Source organism: Sus scrofa, chromosome 6, assembly GCF_054392235.1.
Source record: "Sus scrofa isolate SSC_HxYL_T2T_F1_AM1 chromosome 6, Sscrofa_HxYL_maternal_Yorkshire_Landrace_v2.0, whole genome shotgun sequence".
NCBI classification, from domain to species: Eukaryota; Metazoa; Chordata; class Mammalia; order Artiodactyla; family Suidae; genus Sus; species Sus scrofa.
In genome coordinates this window covers 110540005-110561805 of record NC_139388.1, presented here as the reverse complement: position 1 = coordinate 110561805, position 21801 = coordinate 110540005, and the positions used below count along the sequence as shown (strand labels likewise).

Below are 21801 nucleotides of genomic sequence, written 5' to 3'. Positions count from 1 at the left end.
TCCTCATTCCAGTGGCGTCCATTATATGAACACGCCACAAGCTACCCGTTCTCTAGATAGCTGCTTTTTTCCACCTTGTGCTATGATAGTGCTAGGTTAACCCTTGTACCTGTCTCCTTGTGCAGATGAGTTGATTTCTTTAGACACTATGTTTTTCAAACCTCCACTGCAACCCACAGTAAATTCATTTTATATTGCAACCCAATACACATACAAACATCAAAGTATGTTATCATATGTGTAAGTAAAGCTTATGTTTCACAAAAGTATGTTTTCTGTTTCACTTACAAAATGCTGACGGTGGGAGTTCCCATCGTGGCACAGCAGAAGTGAACCTGACTAGGAACCATGAGGTTGAGGGTTCGATCCCTGGCCTTGCTCAGTGGGTTAAGGATCTGGCATTGCCGTGAGCTGTGGTGTAGGCTGGCAGCTACAGCTTTGATTGGACCCTCGCCTGGGAACATCCATGTGCTGAGGCTGTGGCCCTAAAAAGACCAAAAAAAAAAAAAAAAACCAAAAAAAAAATGCTGACGGTAACTTAATAAATTGACTTCAACATGCAACCAGTGATTCCAACATGACATTTTAAAAGAACTGTTTTAGAATCGGTCTGCCCAGGAACAGAACTGCCTGGACTATGCACATCATTAACTTCACGTTATTGCCAAACTGTTTTTCAAGGTGGCTGTCCAATTTAGGCTCCCGCCAGCAACATTAGCAAATTATTTTTATCCACAGTTCTTATATCTCGGTATTTTAAAATGACTGAATTTCTTGGCTGTGACGATGCCTGCTGTTTTTGTTTTTTCCCTTTCTAGGGTCGCACCTACAGCTTATGGAAGTTCCCAGGGTAGGGGTTGAATCAGACTTGCTGGCCTTCGCCAAAGCCACAGCAACCCTGGATCCATGCTGAGTCTGTGACCTATGCCGCATTCTCAACCCTCTGAGCAAGGCCAGGGATTGAACCCCCATCCTCATGGATACTAGCTGGGTTCTTAACCTGCCGAGCCACAATGGGAACTCCCATCTGCCAGTTTGTTGAGATTACGTTTTTAGGAAATAAAGTTTAGACCATCAATATATTTCTTTTTGTTTTGCTTTTTAGGGCTGCACCCGCAGTATATGTAAGTTTCCAGACTAGAGGTCCAATTGGAGCTGCAGCTGCTGGCCTAAGCCACAGCCACAGCCATATGGGATCCAAGCCGTGTCTGCGTCCTACATCACAGCTCACAGCAACACTAGAACCTTAACCCACTGAGCAAGGCCAGGGATCGACCCTGTCCTCATGGATACTAGTTGGGTTTGATACTACTGAGCCACGAAGGGAACTCCATTACAGCTTTTTTAAAGTAAGGACTGCTGATGATAGCTCACAGTTTTAGTATGAAAGTAACTATTTCTCAATCACTTTTGACTAACCCCTTGTTTAACTTGTTACAGAATTCTGGATTGATGATAATTTCTTTAACACTTGGAAGCTATCATTACATTGTTTTCTGGTCTCCTTTGTTCTTGAAGTCTGCTGTCAGTCTCATTTTGTACTTTTACAGGTGATTTAGTTTTTTCCCCTGGTGACTTTATTACAATGCACAGAGATATGGATTTGTTTTGTTTATCCCACTTAAGACTTGTACTCCTTGAACCTAAGAATTCATGCCTATTTTCAGTTCTGAGAAATTCTTTTTATTTATTTAGCTTTTTAGGGCTGCACATGTGGCATATGGAGGTTCCCAGGCTAGGGGTCCAATCAGAGCTACAGGTGCCAGCCTACGCCACAGCCATAGCAATACAGGATCCGAGCCACGTCTGTGACCTACATCACAGCTCACGGCAATGCCAGATCCTTAACCCACTGAGCAAGATCAGGGACTGAACCTGCAACCTCATGGTTCCTAGTCGGATTCATTTCCCCTTTGCCACGATGGGAACTCCAGTTCTAAAAAATTCTTAATTCAAATACTTGTTAGACGACCTCATTCTATGGTCTTGACTCTTTATTTTCTAACTCTGATCCTTCTGTAATGCTTACTGGCTGATTACTTAATCATTAATTCTTACTTCAACTCTTGTCTAGTCAGCCATTTAACCTGTTTTTAAATTCTGTAATTTAAAGTGACTATTTTCTTTTTAAAATTAGTCACATCTTTAAAAATTTTATACAATTTTAAAGGTAATCTTCCATTTATATTTATTATGAAATACTGACTATATTCCCAGTGTTGTACAAAATGGCTGTATTTTCTTACTGCTAGAAGAATTACTTGGTTTTTCAAATTTGCCTGGTCCTTTTTAAGAGTGTTGTGTTTTTATTTTCAATATGTTCTTTTATGTTGTTATCTTAAATATGCTCATTTTAAGCCTTTATCTGATGGTTTTATTATTCGAAGTGATTGTCTAACTTTTGTTGCCTGTTCTAGCTGCTGATTCTTAGTCATGGTAGATTGTTTTCATCTTCAGACTGACTTGTAGAATCCTTGTAGGGTTCAGGTTGAAGTTGTGACCCTCCAGAAGGTTTTCTATCATCAGCCCGGAACTTTTTAGTTCACCCTCTTAACTTGTTCCTTTGCACTGCTGGTAGTGTAAATTTAAACCCCAAAACCACATTACAGACCTGTGGTTATAATTTCTTAGAGAATAGTTTTTCGCCCATACCTCAGGAGAAATGGATCATGAGCTCCTTGCTTCCTGTGCTAGTGAACAAGCCCCCCCCCCCCCCCCCCCCCCGCCTCCTGCTCTGTCATTTTACAGATGGTATGTGTCAAGGGCCTTGGCTTTATTCAGGGAAACTCAGTTATATATTTGTGCAGGCCTGAGGCCTTACTTTCTGATAAAACCCACATTCTCTGGTTCTCCAAAGTGGGAATCATGTGCACTACTCCCCAGCTAGAAGGAACTGCAACATTAGTTCACACTTTGGTTGTTAGTTTCCCCTTCTTTTGTGAATCCTTATTTCTTTTGATTGCTACAGTTATCATCAGCACTTTTAAGTGTTTTGTGGAAAGCTGTATTCTCCTGGACCAAAGTCAACCACAATAAACTTTAAAATTTCTTTTGAGCTCTACTTACAGGTGTCAAAAAATTCTACTCTAGTTATTACCATTTAAGAAAAGCAATACTTGATATAAAACATTTTAAACTTGCCTTGTCTCTGATTTACAGGCTTCCATGTTATCAGGACAGAGATTCCAAAGCCTTGTTAACTCTTCACTATAAAACAGACACAAAAATAAATACACTTTGTATGGACACAATTCTTTTATACCTTAAAAGTATAAAAATACTTAAATAGTGGATTTTGGGGTGGTGATGAGTTTTACTTTTCATCATTAATTTTTGGCATTTAGCAAATTTTCTATATGAACATATTTAATGATAACTGATAACCATTACTTTTTTCTAAAAATATTCAAGTGCAGTATAAAGCAATGAATAATTAGCTGGAAAGTAAAACACAGGAAAGGATTATACTACCTTGTAACAGCTAGAAGCCAGCTGGATCACCACAGCAATTATACTGTCTGTGACACGGAAAAAATGGCAGAACCTAGAGCCATGGATTTTTGGAAGCAGGAGACAAATGGACGTTTGTCTCATTGCATGAACCCACATCATGTGCCCTATAGACTGACAGGGTGCGGTTTGCTTCAGTCATTATGTATATACCAGACACACAAAAAACTGGAAAAAAAAAATCTGGGAGTTCTTACAGTAACACCCTTACAATATAAAAAAGCAACTATAATAACATAACACCCCACCTATGCAAACAGGTTAACCTACTTTCCCATCAGAATTTTTTTGTTGGGTCCTTTCCCTAGGAAGTCCTCTGGTGCCGTTCTCTTCCTTACTACTCTTGTTGGCTTGGTATCTGATGTTCTGTGGTGAACAAAACATACTGTAGTTTCACATAGATAGCAGAGATGGAATAATGTTTAATGTAAAGGAAAATTTAATTATTGTTTTCTTCCTAAAAAGAATGAAAGCTTCATATTATATTACACTCATTACAGAGAAGACAAAAATGCCATACCAGAGGACAAATTACAAGGTGTGGGTACACAGGACTTTTTTCCAGTAATTAATAATAGATCAGTTTGTTCTGGGAAGGTGGACAAGAAATTTGAGATAAAATAGAAGTATATCAAAGTGGTTATATTTTTTATTTATTTTTTTTTAGGGCTGCACCTGTGGCATATGGAGGTTCCCAGGCGAGGGGTCAAATCAGCTGTAGCTGCCAGCCTACATCAGAGCCACAGCAACGCCAGATCTGAGCCACATCCTCGATCTATACCACAGCTCACGGCAACAATGGATCCTTAACCCACTGACTGAGGCCAGGGATTGAACCTGTATCCTCATGGATACTAGTCAGGTTAGTTTCCACTGAGTCACGACAGGAACTCCCAAAGTGGTTCTATTCTTATAGAGTTCAATTTACATGTTTTATATGAAATATATTTACACAAAATATACATGATGTAAAATAAACTCTATTTTGAAATGCCTTTCTGATATTGTTTGAGATGAGTATATATTCACCTTTCTTTCACAAAACTTGGGCAGCCTTCATTTTTCCAAGAGTTCCAGTTTTCTTCAGTGTTTAATATATGCTGGGAAAAAGAAAGAAATTACATTTGTATAATAAAGCCTTTGAAACTTGGTGCTAAGAAGACTATGTAAATGTAAAATACATACCTCTACCATCTTTGAAAATCTTTCTCCATCAGGGGGGTTTTCAGATAGTAGCTGTGATTAGAAAGAATATACTAAGCTTTCAACAACTTTCTGCATCATAGGAGTGGTTTGTAGGCAGAGAACCAAGAAGTGTTTGTGATCTTGTACCTGAGCTTAACTTTATCCTTATTTTCCTATTTGGGGCTGAAACAAAGAAAATTCTAAATTTTCATTTTGTTCAATCATGGGTTTGTTGCGTGATGAACTTACTTGATAAACTGATTTTGTAGTATCTTCAATCCAGAGTGATTGCTCATCAGTTAAAACATAGTTTGAACTAGGAAACAAAGCAATAAAAGCATGCATGAGTTACAAGAATATATATTCAATTTTAATATACCATTTTGAAGAGACACGAAGCATGTAACAGATAAATGAACCACACTGTAAGTAGTGTCAAAAATTACCAAGATAAGAACAATTACATTGAGAAGATTATAAGAGAAAGTTCTTGCACTTCATCCTCCAGATAAGATGGACAGAATGAAGACATGAAGGTATATAAAAAGAAATAAAACATGCAATGAATCAATCTGATTAACTATGAACAATGATTGTTTCCTAAAATAAGTTCAAAGTGGGATTAAAAACCTTGGAGAAAATAACATATTCCTCTCCAGAATGTACATTCAAGTAAGTCACGCTACATTCCTTTAAAACGCATTCAAAATACAATGAATAAAAAGCCCCAAACCTGGAGTTCCCGTCGTGGCGCAGCAGAAAGGAATCCAACTAGGAACCATGAGGCTGCGGGGTTCGATCCCTGGCCTCGCTCAGTGGGTCAAGGATCTGGCGTTGTCATGAGCTGTGTTGTAGGTTGCAGACACGGCTCAGATCCGGTGTTGCTGTGGCTCTGGTGTAGGCCGGCAGCTACAGCTCTGATTGGACCCGTAGCCTGGGAACCTCCATATGCTGCAGGTACGGCCCTAAAAAGACAAAAAGACAAAACAACAACAGAAAAACAAAACCCAAACCTAGAGAAGGCTGAAGGCAGACCCAAACTGTTAATAGCTGCCCTCCCACTATGTACTAGGTGCTTTGTATTTTACAGCCATCTAATAAATATTGATAGACTGCCAAGTGTCAGGATCTAAGAACTTTACATTATTCATTTAGTTCTCCTAACAAGGATGTGTGTATATATTAAACAGATTACAGAGACTTAAAGCCATAAAGCTTGAATTCAAACCAAGGTCTGCCTTGAAGTCTTTTTCTCCCCCACAGCCATTTGATATGGGATCTCATTCCCCAGACCACACCAGGGTTTGAACCTGGGTGGCAGCGGCAAAATTCTAACCACTAGACCATCAGGGAACTCTCAAAGTCCTTGATCCTTCTACTGTGCTATACAACAGACGATACACAGAAGGATACCAAATAACACTTTTGAGTGCTTGCTATGTGTTATCTTAAAATTACAAGTCTGAAAGCTGAACTGTAGCTAGTGAGTGATGAAAGTAGGATTCAAAACCAGCAGGTGGAAAGCCATGTTCTTTAAACAACTAACACAACGCTACTCTGCAAACTTTCAATAACATCTAGTAACTGAGCTCTGCTTCAGTTATGGTTGATACAAGTGGGGCTGGTCTGTGTACAGGTGGAGGTATTCAGACTGACAACAGAGATCCCAATTAGGTTTTCTGAAACCCCAAAGAAACTGGAATTGCTCTGTGCTTCAAAGATTTTTTGGGGGAAATTCCTGTCATGGCTCAGAGGAAATGAATCTGACTAGGAACCATGAGGCTGCAGAATTGATCCTGGGCCTTGCTCAGTGGGCTAAGGATCTGGCATTGCAGTGAGCTGTGGTGTAGGCTGCAGATGTGGCTCAGATTTGGTGTTGCTGTGGCTGTGGTGTAGGCCAATGGCTACAGCTCCAATTTGACCCCTAGCCTGGGAACCGCCATATGCCGTGGGTGCGGCCCTAAAAGGACAAAAAAAAAAAAAAAAAAAAAAAAAGATTACTTTTCAATTCTAATGTCCTAGACAGTCCCACACCTGGTGAGAGAAGTATTATGGGCTTAGTTTGCAAATCAGGTTTGGAGAGGGTCGGAGCAAGGTGAGGACTGATGTACATTAAGAGCAAGACCTCCACCCACCAATACAACTGAGAACTGGGAGGATGGCTGGCGTTCAGTAGCAAAGACTCACACTCATAGTAGATACAGTCAACGAATGACTTTTCTCAAAAACAAATACCTTAGCATCTAGTATCTCTAACAAAAGCCCCCAATTATTTAATATTGCTGCAAATGAAATGTTTCAGGGATATGGTCCTTACACATATAATGAGCTCAATATGTAAGAAAAATAGATCAATAAGCAATCCTCTTTGCTGTTGCTTATAAACCACTTACTACCCATATTAACTTACCTTTTGAATTTGACCTGCCCCTTGAGATATTGGAATAAAATGAGATACTGCAACAGGATGTGTCGACGAAAGTTACTGTCGCTCAGTTGTAAGTCCATCAACTACGCAAAAAAAAAAGCACACACACAAAAATGACACATTAAATTCAAGTTCTAACTAAATAAAGATGCAGGCTACGCTATTACAGAAATGGAAGATTTCAACTCAAAAAACATTTGTCAAGAACTGGCTGCCTGGAGGCACTACTGTACAAGCCCCAGGATAGAGCAGCAAAGGCTTCATTTAGATTTCTTAACCATTTTATGCCATGAGACATTTATGTTGGAGGATAGCAAAGTTATTTATATCTGTGGTCCTGAAGTCAGGATAAAAGCAGAAAGTAAACAAATCAAAATATGGCTGTTACTCTCCCACAAATAAAGAAATAATGCTTCAAGATGTCTCTGGATAGACAACAAAATACCAACAGACACTGCTCATTTTTGTAGTCCTAGGAAGTGCCTGCAGCAGATTTGGTGCAAAATGAGCAAATGAGAAGGAATCAGAGATGAAAAGTCACCCAGAATTTAAATGGACTTTTTCCCCCTCTTTTAGAGCCGCACCCAGAGCATATGGAAGTTCCCGGGCTAGGGGTCAAATGGGATCTGTGGCTGCTGGCCTACGCCACGGCCACAGCCACATAAGACCTGAGCCTCATCTGCAACCTACGCCACAGCTCATGGCAGATCCTTAACCCACTGAGCGAGGCCAGGGATTGAATCCACATCCTCATGGTTCCTAGTTGGATTTGTTAACCACTGAGCCATGACAGGAACTTCCTCAATGGAATTTTTTTTAATACTTTAGAGAAAACTGTATCATACTTGTATTATCACAGAATTCGGATTAGAAAGGACTTGAAGGTATTTATGAGGAAGCTCTTCAACAACACTGCTGGTCTTCCTATGACAACGACTTTAGTGATGAAGGCATCATTGAAATTCTGTCCCTGGAGCTCTGAGGGAAAGCTGTGCTATCTATGTCCACAAACCTGTGCTGTTCTGCCTCCCAGACCTAAACAACAACGGGAAGCTGCCTCCTTCTAAATGAATAACCAGTAAGACTCCTGACAGCCCTAGGAATTGGTTTCCAGTTCCAGGTCTCAAGTTCCTTCAGCTACAAGTCACATGCTATGCTTCCATCTAATAATGCAGCTGTTGGGCTGCACCTCACAGGCCTCCAAGACGTGTGCTTGCCCAGCCTCAAGACTGAACAAAGAGCTGCGAGTCGGCAACAAGGGACCTCAGTGGTTTAATGGATGGGGGATCTTATCAGGCGTGAAGCAAAGTCCTGGAGCAAAAGCCCACCATGTGTGTGGCAGACGGTGGCAGGACATGGCAGCAATCTCTGCTCCCCGGAGTCGGGGGGATGTTACCCATTAAAGGGGGAACAGATGTCAGGTTGACTTACTGGTTACCAGGGATACTAGCAGAGGGGCATGCCCTACCCTCGCAGCCCCTAGGATAAGCTCTCAAGGTGGAGAAGTTCTGATCTAAAGATTAGAACATCACTGGTGGGGGCCTGGGGCAGATGTGGAGGTCAGCTATGTGAGCAGGGTTGGCATAAGCGGGCACTGGTCAAGCAGGGGGTGACAGAGAGCAAGAGGACAGCCATCGCAGGTGACCTGATCATACAGCAGCCTGACATTCACTAGCCAGTTTACTCCCTAGTCACTTCTTCCACACAGCTGGCTCTTATTCAAACAAACCACATTTTTCTTTTTTTAAAAAAAGACATATGCTTCCAGTTGGATTTTCCTCAAGTTTAGGGACTTGACTTGGGGTTCTGATTCTGTTATCACATTAGCCCTCCAAAACTGGCAAGCTGAATGGCATGCCAGCCTCCCCTTCCTCTGCTTCTGGACAACTCTGTCTCCATCTGGGCTCTCAACTCTGCTGACGGTCACAGCCCCTCCACTCTAGATCCCCACCAACATGGCCACAAGCTGGACTTGGCTTTCACTCACAGCTGCCTCAGCTCTGAAATCTTTAATTCACAACCCTCTTACTACAACCTCTTATTATTCACTCAGTTGTCCAAATGTACCTATTCGGACTTTACTGAGACCCTAAGTTCTGTGAACTCTCTATTTTCTGTCTATCTATTAAGTCCTATCTTGCTTTTACTAGAACCTTGTTTCTAGATAAGGAGTTAGGAAATGTTTCCTTAGAGGCCTAGAGAATAAAAATTTTAGGTTGTATGAGCCAAGAGGTGTATTATGGATATTATGTAGGTGCCTATGTAAACATTTAAAATGTAAAAAACATAAAACAGGCAGTAGGCCAGATTTGGCCTGTGGGCTGCAGTCAGTTGACCCCAGTTCTAGACTTTCTGGTCTCTCTCTTCAACAATTTTCTTGCCAACCTCCCTAACACCTCTGTCACATCCACTGGGCAAAAGGGCAACCTTGGATCAAATCAACTGTTAGTCACCTCCTGTGTACTAACGCTAGGGCTTCTAATCTAGGCTGCAGATTTAGCTGTTTGAAGAAAATAGAGATGTTCCTGTCATGGCTCAGTGGTTAGTGAAGCCGACTAGGAACCATGGGGTTGCGGGTTTGATCCCTGGCCTTGCTCAGTGGGTTGGGGATCCAGCATTGCCGTGAGCTGTGGTGTAGGTCACAGATGTGGCTCAGATCCCGCGTTGCTATGGCTATGGTGTAGGCCAGCGGCTACAGCTCCGATTTGACCCCTAGCTTAGGAACCTCCATGTGCCATGGGAGCACCCAAGAAATGGCAAAAAGACAAAAAGACAAAAAAAAAAAAAAAAAAAAGAAATCATACAGCCATGCGGAGGGCACCACTGCCAAGTCTCCAGCTTCGAACTCTCTCATCTTTAGTCAGCAATCTTTACTCTCCAAAGCTATTCTCTCTGCTATTCTCCACAGCAACTACCTCACACCAGCTGCACAGACCAAAACACCCCTCACTCCCAGCAGACAACTACCTTTACCTTCAACAAGGAGAAAACTTTATCAAACTGGAGGTTTCAGCTGCATGGGGGTTTTGCCTCATTTCCTCTGCCACAACATCTTTACTGCTAAAGGTCATCCTCTGCCTTATCTTCGACTCTTTCTTCTTTTTAAGCTCCCTTCCACTGGCATTTAATTACTTCTCTCAAAAAGACAGCATGGCCTCACATTATCCTCCTGAATAGCAAAACTTTTTGGAAGAACTGGCTACATTCATTGTTTGCAATCAACCCTAGTCTGTTCTGACACACGGCGTTCTGGTTGACTGTTCCAGGGCCAGTGTTTTCACCAGTGACTTATTTGTTGTTAAATCCAATGAATGCTCTTCATAGTCCTTATCCTACTTGATATGCTTGGATTCCATAAAATCATATTTTTCTAGTTTTTCTCCAATCTCACTGACTACTCTTCAATCTTCTTCCTCCTCCCCCCTTTCTTCCTTCTCCCTCAAATGCTGATTTTTTTTGGGATTGGGTTTGATGCTTTTTCTTTTCTTGCCAGTCTACACTCTCAATTACCACATATAAGCTGACAACCAGACTATATACCAATCTATACTCTCAACCTAGATCTCCTTCCTAATCTCCAAATCTGTGTACTCAAGAAGCTATTAATACCTCTACCTGAATGTCCAGCTGACACCTGATTAGATTTCACGTCCAAAATAAAACACACCAATTTTCCCAACAAAGTCTGCTTTTCTCCAGTGTTGGCTAATTAATTGAGAGGCTCCACCACCCACCTACTGGTCTATACTACTCTAGGAAGACTTTCTGGAAAAGGCAGCAACTGTGAACCATAAGAGAAAACCTAAAGTTGGAGCGTACATGAGAAGAAATAAACAAGAGGTACAAAAACTGAGGCAAGTAAGAGAGCAGCCGTGTGCCACGACCCTAAGGAGGTCAGTGTGAAGTGAAGACGGGAGCTCTGGGCCTGAAGAAATCCGTGCTATTTATGAACTTTTCATCTACTGTGAGCTTTAGGTCCCCTTTTCCACATTTATTTATTTATTTTTTTTAAATTTTTTTATTTTTTTGTCTTTTGTCTTTTTGTTGTTGTTGCTATTTCTTGGGCCGCTCCCACGGCATATGGAGGTTCCCAGGCTAGGGGTTGAATCGGAGCTGTAGCCACCGGCCTACGCCAGAGCCACAGCAACGCAGGATCCGAGCTGCGTCTGCAACCTACACCACAGCTCACAGCAACGCCGGATCGTTAACCCACTGAGCAAGGGCAGGGACCGAACCCGCAACCTCATGGTTCCTAGTCGGATTCGTTAACCACTGCGCCACGACGGGAACTCCACATTTATTTTTTATGTTGGATGATAACTTTTTCTTGGATCAAAACAATGGACTGAAAACAGGAGCCAATAAGATACTAATTTGGAGGTGGGAGAGGACCAGTGTGATCATTCAAACTAACTGCTTCGCATTATCCTGGAGAAAACAAGGCCCTAGAAGTTAAAATGACCCCTGTAAGGTTACACAGCTAGTGAGGAAGAGGTGAGACTAAAACTGAAACACTCAATTGTATTCTTCCTTCTAGAATATATATTTCCTAGTTCCACTTTTCTTCGGTGATTTAATAAGTTACACCATTGAAATTATGCAATGGTCAAATATTTCTTTGATGTCTTTGTTTTGTGAACAAAGGGCCTTTCATCATCCTTCGATTTTACTGTACCTCTTAGCTCAGGCTTCAGCCTTCTTGATTACTATTCTAAACCTAAAAAGGATCAGGTTGCTTTTCTTATCCTTATGTGCCTTTCTGTCACTAAATTATACATGTAAACAATACTCCTTTCTACACATTTGAAACTTTTCATAGAAAAAATTTTAAAAAAGCAATTTTGCTGGTAAAATTAAACCGAAGTATGAAATCTTCCACTTCTATTACTTAAACACAGAATACTTACAAAAAAACCAAAATATTAAGTGTGTTCATTAAATTCTAATTTTTCATTGTTAACATATCAGATCAAATTATCCAAGTTTCAAATTATGAAGTATTTTTTAAAGTTCAAAAAGGTACAGTTAAGTAATACAAAATTTCTTTGTATCATGATCCTGTTACATAGCAAATCCTCACATTTTAACTTGTTCCACATTTGTTAAAAAAACAGTACTGTGGAAACTGTTAAAAGCCCCTCAAACCTCCCTCCACTATGGTAAGCACTACCATGTATTTGGTACTGGGGACTCTTAATGCATACTTTATACTATCATATATACGGAGGCATCTATAAATAATGTATCAAAGCATCCTGCATTTTTACAAACTCTACTATGCATATTATTCTGCAATAAATTATTTTTCATACATTATGTTTGAAATTTACCTATCTTAATACATGGAGCTCCAGTTTAGGGGTTGGCAAATTTATGTCAAGAGTCAGGCAGTAAATCCTCTGAGGCTCTGTGGTTGTGCAGTCTTCATCACGACTGCCCCTTTCTGCTGCTGCCATGCAGAAGCAGCCACAGGCAACACGTGATATGTGCCAATAACCGTGTTAACAAAAGCAGGCAGTAAGCAATGTGCCGACTCCTGCTCTCGTCATCCATTTTCAGTGCTTATAGAACTCGATGATATAAATGTACCCTAACTTAACCATCCACCCAGTCTCCTGCTTATGAACATTTAGGTTGTTTCCAAGCTCACAAACATCTACGTTACAATGAGTCTTATGTATTTTCTTGTGCATGTGTGATTCTCTGGGGCTCACATCTCAGAACAAAAGTTTTAACTTTGCTCTTTATTATGATATTGCTCTGACAAGTGATTATCAATTTATACCTCAACCAGCTAGCTACATATGAAAGTTCTCCTTTTTCCACACTTTTGCCGATATGTTTACCATTAGAATTTTTGTCAATTTGGTAGGTGTGAAGTGAGTATTTCATCATTTTAATTTATTGGCTACTGTCTGCATCCTTTATAAGCTTATTAGCTATTCCAGTTTCTATGTCTGTAAATTGCCTGTACACCATTCAGTATTCTATCTGGCTTTTTGTCAATGGAATGTTCAGAATACCAATCTTTCTCAGTTATGAAGGTGGTGAATATCTTCTAGTTTGTGGCCTGTCTTTTCACTTTTGTCTATGTTATCTTTTACTTTTCAAGACTCTTAAATATTTAATCTATTGACTTTTCCCCTCATGATTTGTGGTTTTTTTTAATGATTTTTATTTTTTCCATTATAATTGGTTTACATCATCTGTGCTTTTTTCCTTAAGAAATCTTTCCCCACTCCAATTTTATATTTTCTTCTAAATATTTAAAAGTTTCACTTTTTTTTTTGAATTGAATCTTGTGCATATACCAAGCAATGACTGAATTCTATTTTTTCCATATGGATAATGAGTTGTCCAAGCAACATTAAGAATAATCCACCTTTTTCTAATTTGTAATGTAACCTCTTTTGTATATCAAACTTTCCTCTAAGTTTGTGCTTTCTATTGCTCTACTTCTTTCTTCTTTATACCTGTCCTAATACCTACTCATGCTTTAACTAGTACAGCTTTATAGGTCTTAATGTCTGATAGGGCAATTGTTTCCCCTTTCTTCAAATTTTTTCTTACTCTTGGCTTTTTGCTTTTCTACAAAAACTTTAAGATCAACTATTAATGTTCCCTCAAAAAGCCTGTTTGGATCTGATTCAAAATACACTGAATTTATGGACACGTTTGGGGAGGAGCAGTAAGTACTAGGTCTATCTATAAATGTAGTCCTACCTCTTCATTTTTCTAATTTTCTCTATGAAGATTACTCCTAGGTATTAACTAGTTCTCACTGCTGTTTTGAATAACATTTTGTAAATAGTTACTATAGGAACAGTATTGATGTTTCTCTTGTAACCTTGCTGAAGCCTTTTTATTTTTACTTTCTTATGGCAAGCACATGGAAATTCTCAAGCCAGGGGCTGAATCTGAGCTGCAGCTGTGACCTTATACTACAGACGTGGCAACAGCAGATTCTTAACCCACTGTATTTGCTGGGGATTGAACCCATGCCTCTGCAGCAACCTGAGCCAATACCATTGGATTCTTAACCCACTGCATCACAGCAGGAACTTCTGAAGCCTCATTAATTTTAACAGTTTGTTCTCTTGGATTGTTTCTATAGACAATTACATTGCCTTCAAATAGGGACAGTTCACTTTTCCCCTCCAACACAGATACTCTCATTCCCTTTTTAATTTCTCTTATTGAAATGGCTAGGTCCTCTGTTATTGAACTGAAATATGGTTGGTAGATATCTGTGTCTTGCTCTTGAAATTACTAGGAATACTCTTTTTTTTTTTTTTTTTTTTTTTTGCTTTTAAGGGCTGCACCTGTGGCATATGGAGATTCCAGGCTAGGGGTCGAATCGGAGCTACAGCTGCTGGCATACACTACCGCCACAGCAATGCAGGATCTGAGCCATACCTGTAATGCACACCATAGCTCACGGCAATGCCAGATCCTTAACCCACTGAGCAAGGCCAGGGATCGAACCCGCAACGTCATGGTTCCTAGTCTGATTCGTTTCTGCTGTGCCATGATGAAAATTCCTCCTGGGAATACTTTTGAAAGTTTGATCCTTATATATGATGCTTGCCATGGAGTTTTTAATCAATCCCCTTAAGGTGGAGAAAACTCCCTTCTATTTCTAATGTTTTTGTAATGAGTATTATATTGTATTGAAATAATTTTCTTGGCATCTGAGATGATCATAGTTTTTATTTCTGTGAATCTGTTAATCTGGTATTACATTAATCTTTCTGACATTAAATCATTTACATTCTTGGGGTAAATCTTATTTAGTCTCTATGTTAAAAAATAACTGCAACTGATTTGTGAATTTTTACAATATTTTTTGCAATCTCTATTTGTAAGTGAAGTTGATAGGTACACTTTTTTCTTGTTCTGTCCTTATTGGGATTTTATTTAAAAGTTACTTTAATTTCATATAAGGACCTGCTTATCCTCTATCCCTTTAAGTGCTGATAATACACACATAAAAAATCTGGGCCTGACATCACTTGAAAGATATCATTTTGATTACTGAGTATTTCTTAATAGTAATTTGTTTATTCAAGTTTTTAATTGCTTTGTAAATCCATTTTGATAATTAAATTTTTCTAGAGTATTACTATTTCACTAGATTTTTCTCTTCTCACATTGTTTTTTTTTTTTTTTTCCTTTCCTTTTTACAGCCACACATGTGGTACACGGAAGTTCCTAGGCTAAGGGTCAAACAGAGCTGCAGCTGCTGGCCTACACCATAGCCACAGCCACACTAGATCTGAGCTCTATCTGTGACCTACACCACAGCTTGCAGCAATGCCAGATCCTTAACCCACTCAAGGAAGCCAGGGATCGAACCCACATCCTTACAAACACTATGTTGGGTTTTCAACCTGCTGAGCCACAACGGAGCTCCTCTTACCTTACCTGTCTGACACAAAATACTTACGATGTGCTTTATAATATGTTTATAACAAATTTAGAATCTCCACTGTGGTTTAATTCCTGGGGAATGGTTTTCATGTTTCCATGCATTTACCCCCTTTTAAACTATCCTTTTCAGAGTTTCAATTTAATTGCACTGTGGCCACAGAATGTGCCTTGCATGACAGGCAATCTTTCAAATTTGCTGAGACTTTCTTTATGAACTACTACAGTCGAATTTTCTGATCACCCCCCATGTACACAAAAAGAACACATTATCTCTATTTGCTGTGCACAAGTTTCCATGTATACTCCATCAAGATTACTGTTATTGTTAAAATCTACCAAGATCAATCTGCTTGATACATTCGGTACTCAAACTTATTATTTTTATTGTTCAAAGAAATCTTCCATATACTTACTAATCTTTAGTTTGCTCAACCCACCAGTTTTTGATGAAGGGACTTTATTTTTTTTGTCTTTTTGACTTTTCTAGGGCCACTCCCATGGCATATGGAGGTTCCCAGGCTAGGGGTCCAAGCGGAGGTGTAGCCACCGGCCTACACCAGAGCCATAGCAATGCGGGATCCAAGCCGAGTCTGCAACCTATACCACAGCTCACGGCAACGCCAGATCCTTAACCCACTGAGTAAGGCCAGGGATTGAATCCGCAACCTCATGGCTCCTAGTCGGATTCGTTAACCACTGCGCCACGACGGGAACTCTGATGAAGGACTTTAAAATACTCCACTATTACTATGGATCTGTCAAATGTGAGCTACAACTGCTGGCCTACACCAGAGCCACAGCCACCTCAGATCCAAGCCATGTCTGTGACCTCCACCACAGCTTACTGTAATATCAGATCCTTAACCCGCTGAGCAAGGCCAGGGATTGAACGTGCAATCTCATGGTTCCTAGTCGGATTCCTTTCCATTGTGCCACGACGGGAACTCCTGAAATATTTTTCAATTTTTGTGCTCACCATTGCTTTCTGTATCCTACTCTTTTCCAATGGGTTCAGTTTCCTTCTTCCTAGAGACCAGCATTTAGTAGTTTTTCAAAATGACCTTAAGAGTGGTATACTTTCCTGGTCTTAGAATGAAAAATATTTTTATTTCACCTACAGTATTTGTTGCATTTAGCTAGGGATGAAATTCTAGATTGACAGTTATTTTTCTCAGCAGAAATATTTCTCTACTGTTCTCTGATACTATTGATATCTGTTAAAAATCTGTTCCTTTCCAGTTTATTTGTCTTTCACCCACCCCCACCCCCTTTGGTGGCTTTTAAAGTTTTCTCTTTATCCCTGAAGTTATAGCATAATGTACCAAAGTATGGATTCCTCTTTCTTTTATCTTGGTTGGGAGCTGGAGCAGACTTTTAATCTGAGAACTTGGGACTTCCCTTAGTCCTTTAGTTTCTCCACCATTCTCTCCATTTTGTTCTTTGAAAATACTACTTAGATATATGCTGGGGGAGTTCCTATCATGGGTCAGCAGAAACGAATCTGACTAGTATCCATGAAGATGCAGGTTCGAGCCCTGGCCTCGCTCAGTGGGTTAAGGATCTGGCATTGCTGTGAGCTGTAGTGTAGGTTACAGATGCACCTCAGATCCTATACTGCTGTGGCTGTGGTGTAAGCTGGCGGCTACAGCTCTAATCCAACCCCTAGTTTTGAAACCTCTATATGCTACCGGTGTGGCCCTAAAAAGAACAAAAAAAAAAAAAAAAAAAAAAAAGATATATGCTGGAATTTCTCAATCAGGTTAACAACGACAAAACAACAACAAAAAAAATCCACCTCTTTGTGCAAGTTCTGCATGAACTTCTCATCACTAGCTCTCTTGTCATCTATATTCAATCTACAGTTTAATTCTGTGTGCTGTGCTTTGGTTTCAATGGTCATATTTTTCCTTTTCCATACTGCCAAGTAGTTGTCATGTTAAACTGTCTTAATTCACTCCTGCTGAAGTGTTTCAGTTTCACAACTTATTCTCAATGGATGATCAATCATCAATTTTCTCTTTGATTAACCAATACATCTATTTTTTTTTTTTTAGTTTTGATCAGGCTGTGTATCTAGAACAAATACACATATATCCAAAGTTGATTTTGTTGGTGATCTGTCTCAGCATTGGATTTCTGAATTTTAATTTATCAGAGAGTTTTGAACGGAAGGCTCCTGTTTTGGGGATGGCTGCTTATTCCTTCTTCTTTCCATGTACACTCTTTCCTGTGTAGTACTTTTGCATTTTCTTCCACTAGGTCCCTAGACCCAAGTCTGGAAGACAGTCTTATGATTACTTTTTTGGGGGGCTATGCCTATGCCTGTGGTATGTGGAAGTTCCCAGGCCAGGGATCAAACCTGTGCCACAGTAGCAGCCTGGGCTGCTCTAGTGACCATGCAGGATCCTTAACCCACTGCACCACAAGGGAACTCCTTATGGTGACTTTTTGGAACAGCTGTTTCATGAGTAAACTGAGGATATCACATACCTCGTCCCAGAGCAAGCAAAGGACACAAAGCTGTGCCTTTATCATCCCTAGACCCACAACTTCCTATGAAACTGCTGCCATTGTCAGATTGCTAATATTTATCTTAGCTTCTTTTCAAAAGTGGGTTAAGTTCTAACCCCTTCTCTGGTTCAGGCAGTCAATGTGGCTTTGGCTCCTGGTCCCACAAAGAACACATCTGGTCTCTTATACGTAGCCAAACTCCTGGGAGCCACCACCTGCATGGGATATACAGTCCAACAGGACCAAAGCTTCATTTTCACTTACTACTTGGCAGTTCTGATTCATGAAGATATTTATCTTGTTTCTAAAACCCTAACTTTGCCTTGCTGGTTTTCTTTTTTTTCTCTTTATCTGTTATTGCTATGTATTTGGAGCAAAGGGAGCGAGTCGAAACATAAACTCAATGTGCCATCTTGACCAGAAACTTACATAATCCCTCAACATTGTATTTGAACAAAATTTATTTAAGATTAATAGAGAAGTTTAAAACCCTTTATCTGTAACTAAATGGAAAACTAATTATAAAATATTTTCATAAATGCAAATTACATCCTAACTTGAGGTTTGAATTATATATATTGAAAGTAACTAAAATGAATTCTAAAATATATCTACAAAACAGACAATGCAGAACTCCTTTCACTTCTGAAATCAAATCTGTTTTACTTCTATAAGAAATAGAACTCTCAAACTAACATTTATCAGTTTTAAGTAAAAATAAACTTTTCTACTGTATTTAACTTAATAGGATATCAGCTAAATAGAAAAACAAAAACCTTTCTTACTAGCTTATGAAAAAGAAAGATTCATACCTTTTCACTTGTTAAAAATTTTGCAAAATACACATGCTCTCCTCCTGTTTTTAATTCTTCCATCTTTTTCCTTGAGGCCTGAGTATCATCTAATTTGTAACTCTTAAAAACAGCTAGAACTTCTTCAGAATACTGCAAAGTAAAAATATCAATTAGTTTTATTTGGCACTGTTGCCCAATCATTTGTTTAGTGTTTTTCTTTATCAAAATAACCTACAATTTGTTCCCAGTTAACTGTATATGCACACTTAACAAGAAAAATTATGATAAAAAAATGACAGTAAAATTATTTTGCATGAGATTTCATGGTTATTGTAAAAGTAGGACTAAACTCTCTGTTTCTGAAGAAATGTGATTTCTTTTGCAGTCTGTGTAAGGAGCAAGCAGAGAAAGGAATGCTTTGAGAATATACAGAAATTTACCAGTAACATAGCTGCTTAGTGAGCACTGGAAACTCAAGCATTTCTTGTGCTAAAGACTGACCAAATAAAAAAATGATGTCAAATCCTATCTGGTTAAGGGATAATTCTGGATTTCTCATTCACCACTTAATCTGAATTTGGATAGTTAAAATAAAAAAGGATTTTGCATATAAAATAAAAACTTAAAAAAATAACAAAGAATACACACCATGCTAATTTTTTTTTTTTTCCAGCCACCTAACCCGAGGCCAAACCCACATCATAGCTATGGCAACGTCAGATTCTTAATCCGCTGCACCACACGGAATATCCCACACCACACTACTTTTAAAAGCTACTTACTAACCTTAGATTTTGAATACAACAAAAAGGATAAATTGACTTTTAAGTAGCCAAGGAAAAGAAATACAGAGAATTCCTATAAAAAGGAGGTTAGCAAAACTCTCCTGTAAAGAGTCAGACATATTTTAGGCTATATGCTGCAAATGGTCTCAATCATTATAGCATAAAAACGACCACAGATAATACATAAATGAATGGGTGTAGTTGTGTGCCAATACTAACTTTGTTTAAAAAAGTAGGTAGTTAGGCTGTATGTGGTCCAAGGCCAGTTTGCAGACTCCTGTTCTAACAGGATAGCTGAAATAATTTCATGCAAAGTAAAAGGTAGAATGTATTCCTCAATTCATGCTGACAATACTATGTAAAAAAAACCTAAAGGTGTGTTTCCCAACCTCTAAATCTTCAAGTCATTTATAAACTATACTCAAAATCAATTACTTATGTATTAATTTGCAACTTAGCGTCTATATATTATGAAATAGGTATAAAAATGTAAGAAGTAGAATTATATAGTGAAATGTATGCTGGCAAGAGTCAAGTTCAGATTGTGCCATTAGGTAATAAAGTATTGGGCTTTTAGTAGTCTGTGATTGGTAGCTTACCTTGAGAAAGGTTTTCCATGAAATTTTCTCATAGCATTGCACAGGGTTCCTAAAGTAGTCCTGAAGTGACCAAAATTTTCGGTACAGGTTGTAATCAATTGGAATGGAGCTAATAAAATAAATATTAAATGACTCATTTAAGTTCTTTTAGAAATATGCATTTCTTTTAAATTTTCCTGCATCACAAATCCTTTTAAAAAGTTGATGAAAGTCATGGCTTCTTTCCCCAGAAAAGCAAACACATTCATAATTACTTACATAAATTTCCATAAATAATTTCAAGGGATTCACAGACCCCTATTCCTGCTGTATCTTTAATGGTGGAACTGCTGAATTTTGACTGGATACATTCAGAATTGAATGCTATGTTTCCCAACCTCTCTTGGACTAGGTGTGGCCATGTGATTAAATTCTGGTCAATTAGTTGGGAGTGGAAGTCCTATGTGACTTATTTGGGCCATGTTTTATCATTTTCCCTTTGGGCTCGCTAAAATGTAGATGTGATGATGAACCATCCTGGACCACAGAAAAAGAGCAAATAGCAGGGGATAGTGGAACAAAAGTTAGAAGGAACATGGGTCCTTAGCCAATCTCCCTGAAGAGTGCTACTGCATCAGCCCTGAACTGCTGGTCTTCAGACTTAAAGGAGAAAGAAAACAACTTCTTTGTTGTTCAGGCTAATGCTACTTTGAATCTGTGTTAGAAGCTATAGGCATTATATCCTCACCAACACACCAGAAGACCTAGTACTAAACAAATACGATAGGTAATTATCAACTTAGTATCACAAAAATAAGACCTTTCTTTAGTGTCTCTATTATAGTATTACTAATTCAACTTCTAATTTGGCTATGTTACAAATCTTAGTGTCAATACACGTTCTTTTAATTTTACAAGCAATTATTATGCTACAAAATGTTATAATTTTTAATTTTTCTTTTTGGCTGCACCTTTGGCACGCAGAAGTTCCCCAACCAGAGATCAAACCTAAGCCATAGCTTCAACAATGCCAAGTCCTAACTGCCAGGCAACTCAATTTTTTAAAAGACATTTTAAAAGACATTTCAGATATTATATTAACAACATCTTTTGTAGTATTCAAAATGGCCAACGAAGCCTTTTAGTATTAACCATATGTCAAAAATGCTTGAGGTATCAACTATTTAATATACTCAAATAGCCACAAAAGTTGTCAACATCACCTTCAAATTAATTTTGTCTATAAACACAACTGAATACTTCCTTACTCCATTCTTTCAAAATAAACCTAAACAAGATGAACCTATGGATTATAGCAGGCATCTTTGCTAAGTTTCATGCCCATACAAACATTCCAAGTAAGACTCTCATTTTATATGGGAAACAGAAAGTAGGTTTAGGGATCCATACTGCACCATAACCTCAAAGTGAAATGGAAGGGAGAAGGGGAGGAACACATAGGTTTCCTGTGGTTGGCTTTTCAAATGCTACAAATAAATATCAGGGAGGCTACCTACACAATAAACTGCCTGCATACAATTTGGAAACCAACTGATACAACCCAGGAATGACAGGAATTA

At 38.9% G+C, this 21801-nt stretch overlaps 1 protein-coding gene across 3 annotated transcripts in view; it reads right to left on the bottom strand.

Moving 5' to 3' along the window:
* The window catches only part of THOC1 (THO complex subunit 1), a 47421-nt gene that overhangs the window by 5339 nt on the left and 20281 nt on the right, over positions 1-21801 (bottom strand). For 2 of the 3 annotated variants that reach the window (XM_084964306.1, XM_021096157.2), the window contains 8 exons: positions 20243-20351; positions 18877-19008; positions 7106-7206; positions 4945-5011; positions 4696-4746; positions 4540-4610; positions 3781-3876; positions 3142-3207 (listed from right to left, as the gene is read on the bottom strand). In XM_084964306.1, coding sequence (XP_084820432.1) covers positions 3142-3207; positions 3781-3876; positions 4540-4610; positions 4696-4746; positions 4945-5011; positions 7106-7206; positions 18877-19008; positions 20243-20351 — 693 coding nt within the window. Of the gene's footprint in view, positions 1-3141; positions 3208-3780; positions 3877-4539; positions 4611-4695; positions 4747-4842; positions 5012-7105; positions 7207-18876; positions 19009-20242; positions 20352-21801 lie in introns of all 3 variants that reach the window. The other variant, XR_014807715.1, reaches the window with a different exon arrangement.